Genomic DNA, 18,235 nt, shown 5'->3' with positions numbered 1-18,235 from the left:
TAGGTTTACCTAGCAAATGCACTATTTATATGATGATATATTTACTGTATTGTATCATGTCAACAGTCTTTATATTTACTGTAAATCTGCAGCCTATTTTGGGACCCCTCGAAAAGAAAACTAAAACTTCAAAAAAGGAGAAAATATTAGCAATTTGTACACAATTTTATAACTTGAATATGTAACATGGCGTCATGAGGCCAAAACATTTATACAGTATTTTGATGGTTGTGTTTTTAAATTTATCGCACCAGTGTGAAATCAATGCTCAATAAGACCTATTCAAATGAGGCCTGTGTGAATCATTTTGATGGAAAAAGTCAGTTTTGAGAAGAGAGAACACGGTTTTGAATGCATGAATGCATTTTGCAAGAGATTTGTGTAGTTTTGGCAAAAGGTTAACTGTTGCTGTGCTTTGTGTGTAGAGTTTTGAGAAATTGAGCTATAGTTTCAGAAAACGTGTTTAAACAATTGAGAAAAACTGTAAAGACATAATTCATAAATTTGATACACCTTGCGTAAAACACCTGCATGATCGTCTATCAAAACCATACAAACAAAAATAAATGTGAGATCAACACAGACCAAAGATATCATCACCTCAAGGAAGTCTCCAATTACAAGAACCCGCTCAGTAATGTAAAAAATGAAACACCAAGATGCCGAAAGCTGTAAGAATGAGGTGGTCCTCACAGGACAGTGGTTTCAGTCTGTAGGAAGGACTGGGCCCTGGATTTCCGGTGGAACTGGGACATGGCCTCTGAGCCGTTCTGAGAGAGGGAGGAGCTATGAAGCCGATACTCACGGCTCAAATAGGTCAGGCAGACGCTCCTCCACATCCTCTTCAGCTCGCTCTGAACCTACATCAGGTAGGCCACAAGCAATCATTTCTTTCATAAGATTTCCTTGGCAACTCAGCAATTTACTGCTTTGAGTATTTCATTAGTTATTTATTGAACTAAAAAAATTATAATGATAAAATGATATAATACAACATTAATATAATATTAGCAACTAGCAATGTGCATATTTTGTATCAGTCGTTATATGCTGCATTGTATTCATGAATTTTGAATTATTAAAATAAAAAAGAATGTTCTGCGTTCAATTTAAGGGGTATTTCTCCCTCTCCCTGCCCCCCCACCCCCATTTCAGACAGAGAAGCCCAGTGATACACAGTAGACACCAAGAATCCCTCGAGTCAACAGGGAATCTTGATTTGCTGGCAGTTATTCTGCAGCATGATGCATTCTTTCTTCATTCCTCTTAACTTTATTAGATGCACTTCATCAAAGCCACTACTGCCTCGATTCATTTGCGTTTTTTTTTTTTTTGTTCTCAGACAAGCTCAATCTTCAAACACGAATTTCAGTTTTGAGATTTAATTGAAAATGGTGTAAAATTTTTTGTAAATGTATCAAATGCGGTACACTCAATTATGCGGCATACAGACATTCATTTGGAAGGAGTAGATGGAAGCCAATTCACCATTAGAGCAACTCAAGATGTGTCAAAAACAATGTAGCTGAGGCTCCTCCCCTTTCCTTGATTTATCTGCTGCTTTCAGGCTCAAGACAACGGGACCCACCATCTAGCCCTACTTCTTGCACCACAGTAAACATTTAACATGTTTGTGCACATACAGCTATATGCTGCAGGCTCTTTTGGGTCAGGGAATGAAGAGATATTGTAGGTTATTTTTTGTTTGCTTGTCTTGCTTTTTTTGTTTTGTTTATAAGCCTCAAATGAGAAGAACACAAAGGCCATTGGCCAATCCCATTTTTCTATTTTTTCTGTTCTTGAGCACCACCATTAATGTGCTTCTGGAAACCTCAACACATGAAAGACAGCAACTAATTTTGATAATTAAGTGTGCAGGTTGATGACATGAAGACAATAGCATCAACACCAATACCAAATTATTATGAACACCAAAGTATAAACAACCAAAGAGCCATGATTTTAGTTCAAAAACTTGTTTTAAAAACATAAAAGGCATAATTAGAGATGTGTTTTATGAAATAGACAGGTGAGAGGGAATAGCAATTGGACATTGAGCAGTGGCTGAAAATATTGAACCCTTTTGGATTGTACTCCCGAACCATTTTGGATTTCCTTCTGTTTGCTTTTTTGTGTATCATTCAGTGGTCATGGTCAGGGAAAAGGCTTAGTTACAGTCGCATAAAGGAGATAAGCACATTTTCTTTTTTTAATCAAGCAATTACTTTAGTTACCTGCAGTTTGTAGGAGGATAGTTTGGTTGATAAAAGAAAACGCCCAGTTCATGCCCTGTTGGTTGGTTTCTTCTGGTGTCCATTCTTCCTAAACCTAATATTTTCATAGCTAATACGAAAGCCAACTAGAGAGCCTTCAGGTGTCACTTAAAACTATTTTTATGGTTAGACTGAATTGACCCTTTACCACTGATGTCAATAGAAGGGAGATGAGAGGAAGGCTTACCTCACTATTCAAAAAGCAGTAGAGTATGGCCACAACCAAGCCCTGAAAAACATCAAAACATATAGTTTTTGAAAAATATATACAGTATGTTTGAAAAGATCACATTTCCATAATATATCATAGCTACGTTCAATGAGATGATATCTGATTGAGACACGCAGGATACATACTTTACCTGAAATGACCCAATGGCCAGGTCAAAAAATATTTTGTAATTTTCCATGGCTTCATTTTCATTCAGATACACAAAGATGACATAATTGACTCCAAACAAAGGGATTAGCAGTAGAGTGGACTTGGCCAGTCTCCTGAAAGCACAAAAAGAAAAACAAGAAGCACCATTTGAAAAAAACACCTGATTTTATTTTTAAAGTGACAACAGTGTTATGATGCTCATTTCTAATTTTGGTGGTTGGTGTGCCATAGGCTTTTTATGTCCCCAGGGTTAGATATTATTTTAAAAAAAATGCTTTTAATATTTTTGGTAAAATAATGCATTACAGGCAGTCCCCGGGTTACGAACGAGATCCATTCCTAAGTCTGTCTTTAAGTCAAATTTGTAGGTCAGTCAGAACAGGTACATACAGTTCTTATTCAGCATCAGTTAGTCAAATGTTTGTCTTAATATATAGTATATATTTTACCTTTCTTTGCATATAAAACACTTAGGAAACACTTCCAAATACACTAAAACATCTTAAACATAATAATACAAACAAACCATTGTATTTAACTCAAATTTTTAACATAATAGGCTTTATGGCAGTTGACGAGTTGTCCGTAAGTCGGACGTTCGTAACCCGGGGACTGCCTGTATTAGGAAATGCATTACAGCAATGTCCCAATATTTCGCGCCAAACATGAAAAAGCTGATATGATGTGACTATCTGGAACATGTTTCACTGTGTTCAAACAAGAATAAAATGAGGAAAATTAGAAATTTCTTAAATCCATGCATATGACTGGCAGAGGTGGAAAATCAAGGTTCCGAAAGTCCTCTCTATTATTTTGTTCCAATCACCTGGATTTGATAATTAGCATAAGCGTTCTGCCAGGAGGTAAAACTAATTAGTGAAATAAGCAGGCTGAGTTCATGATTGGAAGAAACACATGGCAGGCCTTTTACTTTCTGACACCTGGACTTGGCACCTGTTTACTGGAGATAGTTCTGATTGAAAATATTTTGAAAATCATATGGTGTAAAACAATCAAATGGTAAAAAGGTGAGTTTTCCCTTATAAGTTTTTCAAAAAAATAAGTACTTTTTATTCAAGTCAGTACAATTTGCTTTGTATTATATGCAGCTACTTTACAGTCGGCGCATCGGTGTATTACAAGGTGTTGAACTGGTGAAGTGGTATAATTGTCATAAGATTTTGACACCTGACCCGTTCGGTAAATTCACCAAGCACCAAAGTAGGAGGAGATTTTCTGCTGCTGCTCTCTCAGTCAAGATTTAGCAGCGGATTGAAATTCCGGTGCAGCTCATTGCAATTTTCCGGTCCATCCGGTCTGAAATTTGTGCCCTCGCCATCCACCTGCTTTGATTAGGTTTACGGCGTAAATTGCAGCCCAGCGTAGGGCAGATTGTTCATTTTGGGGCTTTCCCATGCAATACATGGATGATCATAGCCTATTCAAAAGCCAATTAATGGTTTTCGTGGATCATATGCTGTCTAATTTGACTTAATTTGATATAAATCCCAAAAGCAGGAAAAATGCATGCTTTGCATTTATTGTTCATTGTCTTTACTTTTTTATCATTTTAATTCCTGTATTCTGTTATTAGTTTATGGCTGTTCGTATACTGACCTGTCGGCCTAGGGGGACTGTATTCCTTTCTTTTTCTTACCAGCTTAAATAAGAAGAATGACAATAAATGCAACTTGAACAATCTTTAAATTTCAATTATGTGCCTGTAATTGAAATGAATGTATGCGCCATGATGCACCAAGAACAACATTGACTTGAATATTTCCAAAAAGGTTATCTTCATAAAAGGCTAAACAAGTGACTAATTAGGCTGTTTACACCTACACACTGTACTGTATATTCACACTAGTATATCTACCTAGTTATCGATGAGGCAACATATGTATCTCTAACTCAATTACATTGCTATAGCTAGCTACATTTGAGGCCAAAAGTTTACATACAACCTAGGCTAAAGATATTCAGATTCAGTTTTTCACAACTCCACACATTTCATGTTACCATACATTTCTTTTGGCAAGTCAATTAGGGCATCTACTTTGTTCACATCAGAGGTAATTTTAAAACAATTGATTGGAGACAGATTTATTTCATCGTTCAGGAAGAAGGCACAAATTAACTCCCAGGGCTGAATGAACTTTAGTCCGAAAGGTTCAACTGAACCCCAAGACAACAACAAAGGAACTGGTGAAGGAGTTGGAGGCACCAGGCACCAAAGTATCTACATCCACCATTAAGAGAATCCTACATCGCCATGGCCTGAAAGGCTGTCGCACCGGCATGAAAAAAACAGGAATGAAGTTTGCAGGAGATCACCAGGACAAAGACCTAGACTTTTGGAGGAGTATTCGCTGGTCAGATGAAAGAAAAATGGAACTGTTTGGCCATAATGATCAGCGCTATGTAGGGAGGAAAAAGGGTGAGGCTTTTAATCCGAAGAACACCATCCCAACTGCGAAGCATGGGGGTGGCAGCATGCTTTTAATCCGAAGAACACCATCCCAACTGTGAAGCATGGTGGTGGCAGCATTATGTTGTGGGGGTGTTTTGCTGGAAAGGGGACTGGTGAACTTAGTGTACAGAAAATGGTAGGCACCATGAGGAAGGAGGATTATCTAGAAATACTGAAGCAATACCTCAAGACACCAGCTAGAATGTTAAAGCATAAAATTCAGGTGGGGCCTTGTCAAATATAATGTCAGAAATAGCCATATTTCTACACACACAACGTACACCGAGAGGACACGCTGTGTCGTTGTATGGTTTTCAGCCACAATAATCAGTAGAACATAGCCTATAATATCAAGTACTATGCCAGTGTTGCTATCAGAGAAAAATACACCCGTCACTATACCACAAAAAATTGCCCGATGGGAGGAGCATCTAGCAGTGAGCAACCCATTGCCATTGCCTGAGCAACCTGCGAGTAGCCAGAACTGTATGTACACACGCAACTTAAAATTTATAACAAATAATTCACCTGCTCACCCAAATTGTTCACTTCTTGAAGAGGAAGGTGGCTCCGCGGTCCTTCTTGTGGGTAAACTTTTCAATCACTCTGTCGTTAAAATCCGTCATTCCCTGTATTAAATCATTTTCAATCGACAACATTCATAGCGCATTCAACCTCGATTGTCCCATCGTGTTATGATTCTTTTCCGGGTGGAAATGTTTCTTTCTGATTCAGAGGTGGTCATAGGTGTTGTGATGATGAATTTGAGGAGATTCACTGTCTCAGATAGGGGTTCCTGTAAACTGTTATCATAAATCACCTTTTAACAAGGATAGTGCCCTGTTCCCCGAATGCAGCTCAGCATGAAGATAGTGTGGCAAGCTCTGTTTTTAGCTTTTGCTTGCTTGTTATAGGCCATAGCTGTACGGCACAATTCAGCATAAGGGAATGATTTTACAATAAGTGACCAATCCACAAGATTTGCTGCAATTAAAATTTTGAGAACCTTTCTTCCCCTTGCATCACCATGATGTCGCAGGCCTCCCATAACTGTGGCTGTGTTTGTTTTCCTTCACTTGTTCCCAGTCCCCTCATGTCCTCTTTAAACAATCTCATCTGCTCGATACCTCATTAGTTCAATGTTCAATTTCGCGTTTCTGAAGAATGTTGCATAAAATGTCTATAACCTGAGAGAAAAATTCCAAGATCTGCCGAAATGTCGGGTCCTTCAGGGGCATGCACAGGCCGTATGCCTTGCTGATAGTGGTCTCGTCCCATCCCAGTTGTGTGCGAATGTTGGTCAAGGACTCCGAGATCTCATCACGGTTTTCCCAAACAGTATTCATAGTTCAACTCCTGAAATTCCACTGAGTGCCAAGAGGCCTCAGGATTCATTTATTTGATGTCCCCGTCAAAGCAGCGGTTCTTTTAGGTGAAGTGGGAAAAAATGTAGCAAATGCTGAAAAATCCGCAAAAAAAACACTTTTAGTTTGCTTACTCTAACTGAACAGAGATTTTGAATTGTTAAGTTCAGTTGATGTGCATGGCAGTGCACAAAGTAGGCATTCAGGTAACTTTGCTTAATAAGTGTTTGCACTCTGCAGACACTGCCACTCATTACTGCTGCCCCGTCATAAGTTTGTGCGATTAACTTGTCAGTCAGGTTCAAGGGCTCGAGAGCCTCAATGATTGCATTTGAGAGACCAATATTTTGTCCTTCACCTCAACAAATTCCAAAAACCTCTCTGTTACAGTATTATCTATCATATAGCACAAGACTATAACCATCTGCGACTTGCTCATCTGCCTGCACAGCCACAAAAGCTGACTGTGTCACCTGCTTTGCTATTTCCTTCCTGTACACATCATACATACAGTCTAAAATTTTGTTTTGTATGGTGTTAGATGTGCCCTTGAAATAGCGATGGGCATCATAATGTCTTCTGAGTCTTGAATATCCTACGCACATCGACTCAAAAATACACACAAAAATTCCGGGGTTCAGTGACCTGCTTGACTCATCATAACCAACCAAGGCCATTTCACACTTGCCACACAATTTAATACATGTGATAATCCTACAAAGAATACACCTATTTTCCTCGCTTATGAGATTGTGCTGTTCCATGGCTCGTCTGTATGCACTGTCCAGCTGAGATCCAATCTAATATGCCTTTCCCAGTAATGCAAGCTTGATCGCATCTACATGAGATGCACAGCTCTCATGCTTCAACGGCCTTTCTCCTGGATGTTTCAAGTCTTTAAATCCATTTTTAGTCCAGTCTCCCCTCCAGACAGCAGACACGGAAAGCAGAAGAGAGCCTTCTTTTATACGTTAGCCGTTAGCCAGCCTTTCCTCTGAAACCACTCATGGCTGAACGATCGATTGTTATCTTTCCCAACTTGAGTTAGAACCAAAACGCTTGGCTTGTGTGGTCCCAATAGTTTTATTTCAAGTTTCTGTTCCAAGGGCAAAGTACTGAAACCTAGAGTCAACAGATTGTCTACCAAATTCATCTTTTAATTGCTTGCTAAAAGCTAGTAAACGACATCACTGTCAAATGTATACAAACTGATTGGAAGTTGCTTTATTAATGAAAACTAGCAACCTACTTTTATAGCTGGCATTCTCATAGTTTTATAGACTGATCTAGTTTATTCTTCCGTAAGGGCCCGAGGGCTTGTCACTTAGATATTTTCCTCTTGCCATCTTTATCCAAAATTGAGGTCAACTGGGCCTGCCCAGCATTTTTATACATGCCACAGAGCATGACAGGATGTTAATTGCCTAATTGTATCATGCAGTACACCTGCATTGAAGCATCTGCATTCATTATGTATCTCCACTGATTTATTCAGATTTTTCCTTTAATTTGTCATCTACTGTATCTGTATTTCAGTATACAGTATGGAAAATGGTGAAAAGTTGAGGTTTACGAGATTTTTGTAGACTGCATACATTTTTGAGTAGCCAAGGCTCCGTAGAACACAACTAAATCTTTCTCATGATTTGTACTTGAAGAAAAAGTTTTTAGCTTAAACATCACTACCCATTTGAGTCTGAAGTCCTCTGTATGAGATCAGGCCCTATGACTGTTGACACTAAAGGCCTCCCACAGAAATGTACACTCGCAACAGCAGCCTCCCTGCGCCTTCTGTGATTCTGCAGAGTTGTGACATTATTCTCCACAGGGTACAGTTAGCCACAGGGGGCCCCTGAGTCAAATCACAGCTGTGTCAGATAGCTGCATCTCTACCCTCCTCTATCCTGAGGGAGACAACTGCTCCTTACTGATGCATATTCCCCATAGGGGTTTTAGAATGCATCTTGCTGGTTAAATACAGATGTCACCACATTCTGTGCTCAGTCTATTTTTTCTCATTTCCATTCCTTTCACAAGGATGCCATGGTTAATGGCACATAACAAGCAAAGCAGGCATTGAGATATAGTGACAGAACATCCACTAAGGTTTGTTTGGACTGACTGAATTGCATATGCCTGTGAACTAAACTAATTGTGATGTTATTGCATCAGGGGCATTCTCTTTATTTGTTTGAAAAAGTCTGTTTTCAAATCTGATGTGAAAATGTCTGCAAGTTAGTTAAAAAACAACAATTCCACTTGTTATCAAATTTGGGCTATGATACAAGGTTGCCATCTAACTCCATGTTGAACTATACTGAGCATGAGCTTTTAATATTCTTGAGGAAAAAAACATAGATTTGGTGGACAATACTCAGCTTTGTGTGAGATACAGTTTACACACCTGTACTTGTCATTGAAGGGGAAACACACCTGTACTGAGACTGGTCATTTCCTCCCACATCTGCACACCTGAGCTTCTGAACCAGGATCCGAATTATATTGATAAACAGAATGAAGTTCACCTGAGAAACAGAAGCACATGTACAGTACATTCACATATATGAGTTGATGTTGTTTCCCTTGATTATAAGGGGAAAAAATACAATAAACATTACTTTGACATACTCACTTTTTTTGGAAGTTCAATATATAATTATGGACTGACTGAACAATAATATGGTATGATCCCAACAGTAGCATTTGCAATTATGCATTTTCAAGTTTAATTTGTGTATCAGATGCATTTTCATACGATACACAAATTCTCCTCGTTTACGGTCACTGACCCTAAAAGTAAGCAACACTGTTAGCTGTGCATATTTTGTCTTTCCAAGCTATATTGAACAGTAGCCCACAGAAGCTAGTTTTGAGTACTTGGTTTTTTGTTTATTAGCATAAAACAAACTTTTTCTGTCCTTGTGGATAATTTTAGCCACCCTGGCCAAAAAAACGATTCTAAAACTAACCGGTAACCAGTGCAGGGACTTTAAAATGGGAGTGATGTGCGCTCTCCGTCTGGTACACGTGGTACACGTTATAATTTAAATGGATTTAATTAATTTTTATTCACTTGAGCTCAATATTGAGTGTCATAGCAAAGGGTCTGAATACTTATGTACATGTGATATTTCAGTTTTTTATTTTTAATAAATTTGCAAAAATATGTTTTTGCTTTGACATTATGGGGCATTGTGAGTAGATTGATGAGAATAAAAAAAATAATTTAATTCATTTTATAATAAGGCTGTAACGTAACAAATTGTGTAAAAAGTGAAGGGGCCTGAATACTTTCCGAAGGCACTGTATATAGGTTACAATATGTGACCAATACACTATCTATCACATTTTACAGGGATAGCATCCCCAGTGGTTTGCAAATATGCAGGATAAACGCAGGCTGTGTATCTGTGAGCAAGAGAAAGGATGAGCCTCAGGGCATTTGAGAGGCCAAGAAAAAATAATGAGTTGTCATCAGAGTAGTGGATAGAATAGTGTGCCCAAGTTTCAGATGGTATGCTGCTGCCTGGTCCACAGGTAGAACATTTACTGCAAGTGTGTGACCATGCTCCTGAGCTCCTGGCCAGTGCAGTGCTGAACAGGCTCTTGGGAAGGGAGGGGGAGATTAGATCCAATGTTTCTTTTTGTGTAATAATACTGGATAATTTTCAATAGTAATATAAGCCTCTGTGGTAAATTAATAACTATATTGTCATATTTTTTCATATTCATTCCAGCCTCCAGAAAGACGTGTTTCACCCTGGTGAGACCAAAATTCACCAAAAATGTTTTACAGAAAACACACATTCATTCTTAATTCTCCTAGTTCCATCCTTCACAAAACTACAAGTGAAAATTTTGCTAATTTCCATAAATACCACGCCTTATAGAATTATTCACATTCTCCATGAAGATGAGATGCCACGAATGAGCCCCACAGCCTCCAATCAAATTGAATGTATGCAGGTGCGATTGCAGACGATTGGCCATTCCACATTGGGTTGGGAATGGGATATTCTCAGCCCCATGTTGAGTGCCAAATTAATCTCTTTTTAATTTTTTTTTTTTTTACATTGAATTACAGGCATTTAGCAGACAATCTTATCCAGAGCAACTTACATAACATACTACATAGCATTTACAGTGCATCCATTTATACAGCTGGATATATACTGAAGCAATGCAGGTTAAGTACCTCATTCAAGGGTACAACAGCAGTGTCCCATCCGGGAATCAAACCTGTGACCTTCAGGTTATAAGGCCATTTCCTTACCCATTATACTACACTGCCGCCCCAATTTTAAACAATTGGCATAATTTGCCCATTTTGTAAACACGCATAACCAAAATGTCTTTAATGGCATTTTTGGTAGTTACGATACAGTGCCAAAAATTATTCACAACCTTGATTCCCCTTTGTGTTGAACACATGTCCAGCTTTCATCTGATCGGCATGCTTCTTTTATATACATGCCCAGTCAAAACCAAAATGCATGCAACTTGAAATTTGATTTTCAGTGCCAGTCAATGTGGATTCTGTTGTTGTGGGTGGCAAGGGATAGCACAGTTTATTTTGTGTGTGCTTTGTTTTCACAATAGGGTAATGCGAGCCATGGATCTGTTTCCCAGCTGACTGAACTAAAAAATTATTTATCTTCTGATAGGCTGGGGTAAGGACCACTTAAACTGTGTGCCTGAGAGCGTGTGTGCATGTGTGTGTGTGTTGTCTGATGAATCTGAAGAAACTTTTACTCTTTTTCCTACACCTGGAGGTAATTATTTATAGCTTTAGTAATCACACACTGAGAACAGAAAGACGTGTATTGTGTGTGAGCTCATTGGATTTCAAAGGCCTTTGTGTATTCTTACTGTCCTTAGCTGACATTGTAAGGTTATTTTACCGTTGTCAGTAAACAAAATGTTTAATTCAAAGATGTTTTTTCAATAATATCCCATCTGTTTTCAATATTTTAAAAATTCATATCCCCATGTGTATCAGGATATATAGTGTATTGTGACTCCCATATTGGGATACGTCTTGTATTGTGAGGCAACTGTCAATAACAAGCACTTATCACTGATTGACCAGGTGCCCACAAGTCCACATGTTGTTCTTGTCTGTGTGTCTTCCTTCGACTCACATCTGCCTGACCTTAAACTGCAGGGTGATAACAGAAAACAGCACAGGATGACTGTAATCTACATTACTTACTATAACAGAGAGCAGTACTGAATGTTTGTAATCTACATTATTTATTATAACAGAGAGCAGTATTGAATGTTTGTACTCTACATTACTTATTATAACAGAGAGCAGTACTGAATGTTTGTAATCTACATTATTTATTATAACAGAGAGCAGTACTGAATGTGTGTACTCTACATTACTTATTATGACAGCAAGCAGTATTGAATGTTTGTAATCTACAGTACATTTTATAACAGAGAGCAGTATTGAATGTTTGTAATCTACATTACTTATTATAACAGAGAGCAGTATTGAATGTTTGTACTCTACATTACTCATTATGACAGCAGGCAGTATTGAATGTTTGTATTCTACAGTACTTATTATAACAGCGAGCAGTATTGAATATTCTTGATCCACAATACTTATTAGAACAGAGAGCAGTATTGCATGTTTGTAATCTACATTACTTATTACAACAAAGAGCAGTATTGAATGTTTGTAATCTACATTACTTATTCTAACATAGAGCAGTATTGAATGTTTGTAATCTACAGTACTTATTATAACAGCAAGCAGTATTGAATGTTTGTAATCTACAGTACATTTTATAACAGAGAGCAGTATTGAATGTTTGTAATCTACATTACTTATTATAACAGAGAGCAGTATTGAATGTTTGTACTCTACATTACTCATTATGACAGCAGGCAGTATTGAATGTTTGTATTCTACAGTACTTATTATAACAGCGAGCAGTATTGAATATTCTTGATCCACAATACTTATTAGAACAGAGAGCAGTATTGCATGTTTGTAATCTACATTACTTATTACAACAAAGAGCAGTATTGAATGTTTGTAATCTACATTACTTATTCTAACATAGAGCAGTATTGAATGTTTGTAATCTACAGTACTTATTATAACAGAGAGCAGTACTGAATGTTTGTAATCTACATTACTTATTATAACAGAGAGCAGTATTGAATGTTTGTAATCTACATTACTTACTATAACAAAGAGCAGTACTGAATGTTTGTAATCTACATTACTTATTATAACATAGAGCAGTATTGAATGTTTGTAATCTACAGTATTTATTATAACAGAGAGCAGTATTGGATGTTTGTAATCTACATTACTTATTATAACAGAGAGCAGTATTGAATGTTTGTAATCTACATTACTTATTATAACAGAGAGCAGTATTGAATGTTTGTAATCTACAGTACTTATTATAACAGAGAGCAGTATTGAATATTTGTGATCCACAATACTTATTATAACAGAGAGCAGTATTGAATGTTTGTAATCTACAGTACTTATTATAACAGAGAGCAGTATTGAATATTTGTGATCCACAATACTTATTAGAACAGAGAGCAGTATTGAATGTTTGTAATCTACATTACTTATTATAACATAGAGCAGTATTGAATGTTTGTAATCTACAGTATTTATTAGAACAGAGAGCAATATTGAATGTTCATAATCTACATTACTTATTATGACAAAGAGCAGTATTGAATGTTTGTAATCTACATTACTTATTATAACAGAGAGCAGTATTGAATGTTTGTAATCTACATTACTTACTATAACAAAGAGCAGTACTGAATGTTTGTACTCTACATTACTTATTATTACAGAGAGCAGTATTGAATGTTTGTAATCTATATTACTTATTATAACAGAGAGCAGTATTGAATGTTTGTACTCTACATTACTCATTATGACAGCAGGCAGTATTGAATGTTTGTATTCTACAGTACTTATTATAACAGCGAGCAGTATTGAATATTCTTGATCCACAATACTTATTAGAACAGAGAGCAGTATTGCATGTTTGTAATCTACATTACTTATTACAACAAAGAGCAGTATTGAATGTTTGTAATCTACATTACTTATTCTAACATAGAGCAGTATTGAATGTTTGTAATCTACAGTACTTATTATAACAGCAAGCAGTATTGAATGTTTGTAATCTACAGTACATTTTATAACAGAGAGCAGTATTGAATATTTGTGATCCACAATACTTATTAGAACAGAGAGCAGTATTGAATGTTTGTAATCTACATTACTTATTATAACATAGAGCAGTATTGAATGTTTGTAATCTACAGTATTTATTAGAACAGAGAGCAATATTGAATGTTCATAATCTACATTACTTATTATGACAAAGAGCAGTATTGAATGTTTGTAATCTACATTACTTATTATAACAGAGAGCAGTATTGAATGTTTGTAATCTACATTACTTACTATAACAAAGAGCAGTACTGAATGTTTGTAATCTACATTACTTATTATTACAGAGAGCAGTATTGAATGTTTGTAATCTATATTACTTATTATAACAGAGAGCAGTGTTGATTGTTTGTAATCTACAGTACTTATAACAGAGAGCAGTGTGGCATGTTTGTGATCCACAATACTTACTATAATGGAGAATACGATGGGCCCATTGATCACTCTGTATGGAATGGAATTGTCATTTCTCTCCCAACATCTGAAAAAAAAATGCAAAAATGGACTGCTTATAAATCTATTTGCTGACTTGACATGCATTTTGAGAGAAGGTTTGAATCATAGGCAATCTGCCCAGTGGCGGGTACATGTTGTGTGAAGTAACATACACATAGAGTACACAGGGCTGTAGCAGTTATCAAAGCTCTGTGCTGATACACCTTGATGGAGAGTAGGCTAATGTTCGCATCAATTTCGTTTTCTAATTTTTGAGGCTTTTGCCAAATGCAAACATTTCACTTAAAACATTTTTTTTGTGTTTAATAGCTGCACTGTTGGAATGAGACCATATATTTGCAAATGCTTTATAAATATTTTCCTTCCTGGAAATGTCAATGCCATACTATTGAGAACACATCACAGACGTCTAACTTACCCTGTATCTTCTAGATATATCCGGGTGATAACCCATGCTATCAGAAACACTGTAGGAATTCCTAGATAAGACACAGTAAGACACAGTATTGGGTGATTAACAAGAAACTGCATGTAAATTCATGCAGTTCTTTTTTCTGTTTTATGCTAATCTTCATCAACATATGTGAAAATTTAAAGGTCACTAAGAAATGGAAAAAATGCAAAAATTGTCACACTTATCAAATAAATAACAATTTTTGTTGGAACTAGTAAAATAGCCATTGGCAAGTTTATCAGTTCCCAAAGTATTCCAGTTTTACATATACATCCTATAGATGCACAAAGAGTTTCCATTCATTTGCTGTGTTTGTCTCTTGCAATGTAAGAAATTAGCATTTAGATTGTATATAATCACAAATGTCACAACTGAAAAAAACACAGAATGAGACAGTTAATACAATTGCAAATGTGAGAGCTCAGACATTGGGCAACTCATATTTTGCAGACAGGACCAAAACCAGCCAAACTCAGCCAAATTTAAAACTAGAGAGCTGAAGAGGCCTGAGGAACTGTCACACTCAAAGGGCAAAGATTCAATATTAGCAAATTTATTATTGGCCTTTTTTATTTATTTCCGGGTAGGTTGACTGAGCAGACGTGCTCTTTTACAGCAATGTCCTTTTAGTTCCAAGTAGCCTAACCTGCATGTCTTTAGATTGTAGGCACGTGGGCACGGGGAGAACATGCAAACTCCACACAGAAAGGCCCCTGGACCCAGGACCTTTCTGCTGTGAGGCGACAGCGCTATCCACTGCATTACCATGCCACCCACTACAAAAAACCAGGGAAGAAAATATATTAAGATAAACCTGGGAATGTGCCTTTGGAATATGTGGCTTAGTATCTGTGAAAAATGTTGGTCAATGTTTAGTAGTAACTAAGAATTTTGTTGTCACTGATTTGGTTCACAGACAGATTTTTTTGGAATTGTGTTCTTCTTATAGATGTATTGAGAGGGTTTGGTTTTCATGCAGGGCTAACTTTTGCTGAATTTGAAACAGTTTTCTTCTTTCTTCCTTACAGAAATATGTGTCTCCTGCACCTACCCTTTTTGCACAGTTACAGTCAGGCTTCCCATACATACACACGCATGTGTACACGCATGCATGTACGCACTCACATGCACACATACAGTTTAACTGGTCCTTACCCCAGCCAATCAGGAGATAAATGAGGAAGTGTCTGTTTTTGGAGAATATCACCATGAGCAAAGTGTGCAGGTACAGCCCCTCCACCAGCAGCCAGAAGAAATTGGCCATGACAAAGTAGTTAAAGATAACAAGGCAGGCCTTGCATCCAATCTAACAAAGAAAACATCATTAAATGCCGTGCCCAGTTTTACCACATTAAATAAATGTAATATCATTAACAGAATGACCTATTCCTTCAATATCAAGTTTTTTATGTGTGTGTGTGTGCACGCGTGTGCATGTGTACATTCATGTGTGCCTGTTATCTTTTCTTAAGCACACTCCAGTGTTGAGAGTGACTGACCAGGGGTGGCTGCTCTGTGCAGTCAGTATCGTGTGAGAAAATCACTGCGTCCTTCACCAATATGGCAACAGCTCTCAAGATGAAAGACAAGAAGAGGTTCAAGTGGATGTAATTCCGGGTACAGTGAAGCTTTCTGTGTACAAGAGAAGAGTAGAATCATTTTTTATAATCACATGACTGATCTGTTATTAATAAAGCCCTTTAATCATGGCTCTGCTATTGAGATTTAATACCACACATATAAATGTTTCTATTATTTTTTGGAGTACCATTAGCTCATTGGGATGACCATTCCTGAGTTCATACAAAGAAGCACACAACAGACACAAATATACACAATGTATGTATAGTACATCCAAGTTTTTATTTAAAATGTTATTTAATACACCACACTACAAAATGCATGCATTTATTCACCATAATTTCAGAATCAATTAATTCATTTTTATGTAATTGAGACTGTGCACTCTTCTTGGATCTGAGAGCAAGCCACCTCATAGTTATGTTATATATCAGTGGTTCTCAAACTCAGTCCTGGGGACCCCGTGTATGTTGGTTTTCATTCCAAACACAATTGTAAACCCAGAATTTTAACAAGCTGTGCTGTAAATGTTTCTTAATTAGAAGCTTTTCATATTTGGATTAATTATTTACGCTCATAACCCACATTATGTTAAACATAGCAATGCATGCCACGGAGAATAAAAGCCCATATTCACATTGGGCTCTATTGCAAACAAAGATAGATAATAAAAGGGGAAAAAGTTTTAGCTGATCAAATTAAAGTGGTGAATCAACAGATTCCAGTCTGGTGAAAGTGTGGACATCTGGCTACTAAAACGAAATATTTGGAAGATAGCAAGACAAAAGATAAAGAGCCAAATCTGCATTTTGTAAAAAAATTAATATATAAAAAAAAGATTTTAAAAAAAGGTTTAAAGAAAAAATTATAAAAGAACTTAAACACAAGTTCAACAACCTTAAAGATTCAGGAAACTGAAATCTGTGAATTCTTTGCTGATGTGTTTTAATAATTTTTGCATTCACAAATGGTCCAAAAATATATTTTCTAAATTCTTGCAAAAAAGGAAAACAAAAAATGTAGAAAAGCCTGTGCTGAGATTGGCTTGCTTTGTTATTAAAACGTAAATGATGTTCTTGCCACTTTTGTGCAAGCAAGCTAAGTTGGAAATGCCGACGCATTGCACCTTCTCTGGATGCAGAAAAACCAATGCTTTTTGTTAAAAAAGAAAAAAAAAAGAAAAAAGAGAACCACAAGAAATGGTTTCCATTTCTGGAGGCTCATGAGTCAGTGTTGCTTTTAATTTTAGCAACACTGACTCATTTTACTTTTGTGAATGGGATCACTGGCATGGTATGATCTCCCCGGGCTTTATTTTGTTTAATAAAACTTCAAAATACTGTTATCAACCTAGCTTATGTTGCACACTTTCTTTTTTCTGGTAGTCTGTGTGCCCTGAAATAGATTCATACATTTTAATTTCATTGTAGGGCACACACACCATTCACTCAAACAGTCATATACCTATGGGCAATTTTGAGTCTTCAATGAGCCTTTGGACTGTGGTAGGAAACCAGAGTACCAGGAGGAAACCCACGCAGTCAAGGGGAGAAAACACGCAAACTCCAAACAGAAAGGTCCAGGCCAGGATTCAAACCCAGCCTTCTTGCTGCATATAGAATGTAAATATGGTATGGAAGTGATAAAATCTGGTTTCTACCTCACACATGATTTGTAACTTGCCAACAAATGATGTAATGCCTACAGAAAATCAAGATTGGCTGAAAATGGCTTTACTCTTCCATAATGGCATGGCAACATATACAAAATAAGTCTATACAGTTAAGCCCAAAATTATTCTTACCCATGCCAAATTTTGAGTTATAGTGAATTTTTATTTCACGAATAGGTTTCTTCTGGCTGGAAATGACATAAGGTGACAAAAGTCGCTAAGACATTGTGTCAGAGATATTAATGAAAAATGTTACCTATTTCTGTTATGTTTTTTTTTTTTTTTTACATTTTTACAAAAAATGCCATGTCCAAAATAAATCATACTCCTCACAAATATTTGAGGAAATGCAAGC

At 36.8% G+C, this 18,235-nt stretch overlaps 1 protein-coding gene across 1 annotated transcript in view; it reads right to left on the bottom strand.

The window, feature by feature from the left end:
* Nucleotides 1–422: 422 nt before the first annotated feature.
* The window catches only part of vipr2 (vasoactive intestinal peptide receptor 2), a 42,188-nt gene continuing 24,375 nt past the window's right edge, over nucleotides 423–18,235 (bottom strand). Inside the window, exons 6-13 of the mRNA XM_035413071.1 lie at nucleotides 16,127–16,259; nucleotides 15,783–15,933; nucleotides 14,592–14,652; nucleotides 14,129–14,198; nucleotides 8,923–9,014; nucleotides 2,636–2,768; nucleotides 2,461–2,502; nucleotides 423–860 (exon numbers count right to left, since the gene is read on the bottom strand). Of these exons, the coding sequence (XP_035268962.1) occupies nucleotides 690–860; nucleotides 2,461–2,502; nucleotides 2,636–2,768; nucleotides 8,923–9,014; nucleotides 14,129–14,198; nucleotides 14,592–14,652; nucleotides 15,783–15,933; nucleotides 16,127–16,259 (853 nt within the window). The 3' untranslated portion in view covers nucleotides 423–689. The remainder of the gene's footprint in view (nucleotides 861–2,460; nucleotides 2,503–2,635; nucleotides 2,769–8,922; nucleotides 9,015–14,128; nucleotides 14,199–14,591; nucleotides 14,653–15,782; nucleotides 15,934–16,126; nucleotides 16,260–18,235) is intronic.

Source organism: Anguilla anguilla, chromosome 4, assembly GCF_013347855.1.
Source record: "Anguilla anguilla isolate fAngAng1 chromosome 4, fAngAng1.pri, whole genome shotgun sequence".
Lineage (NCBI taxonomy): Eukaryota > Metazoa > Chordata > Actinopteri > Anguilliformes > Anguillidae > Anguilla > Anguilla anguilla.
The sequence above is the reverse complement of the archived record's forward strand: the minus strand, read 5'-3'. Positions and strand labels throughout refer to the sequence as shown.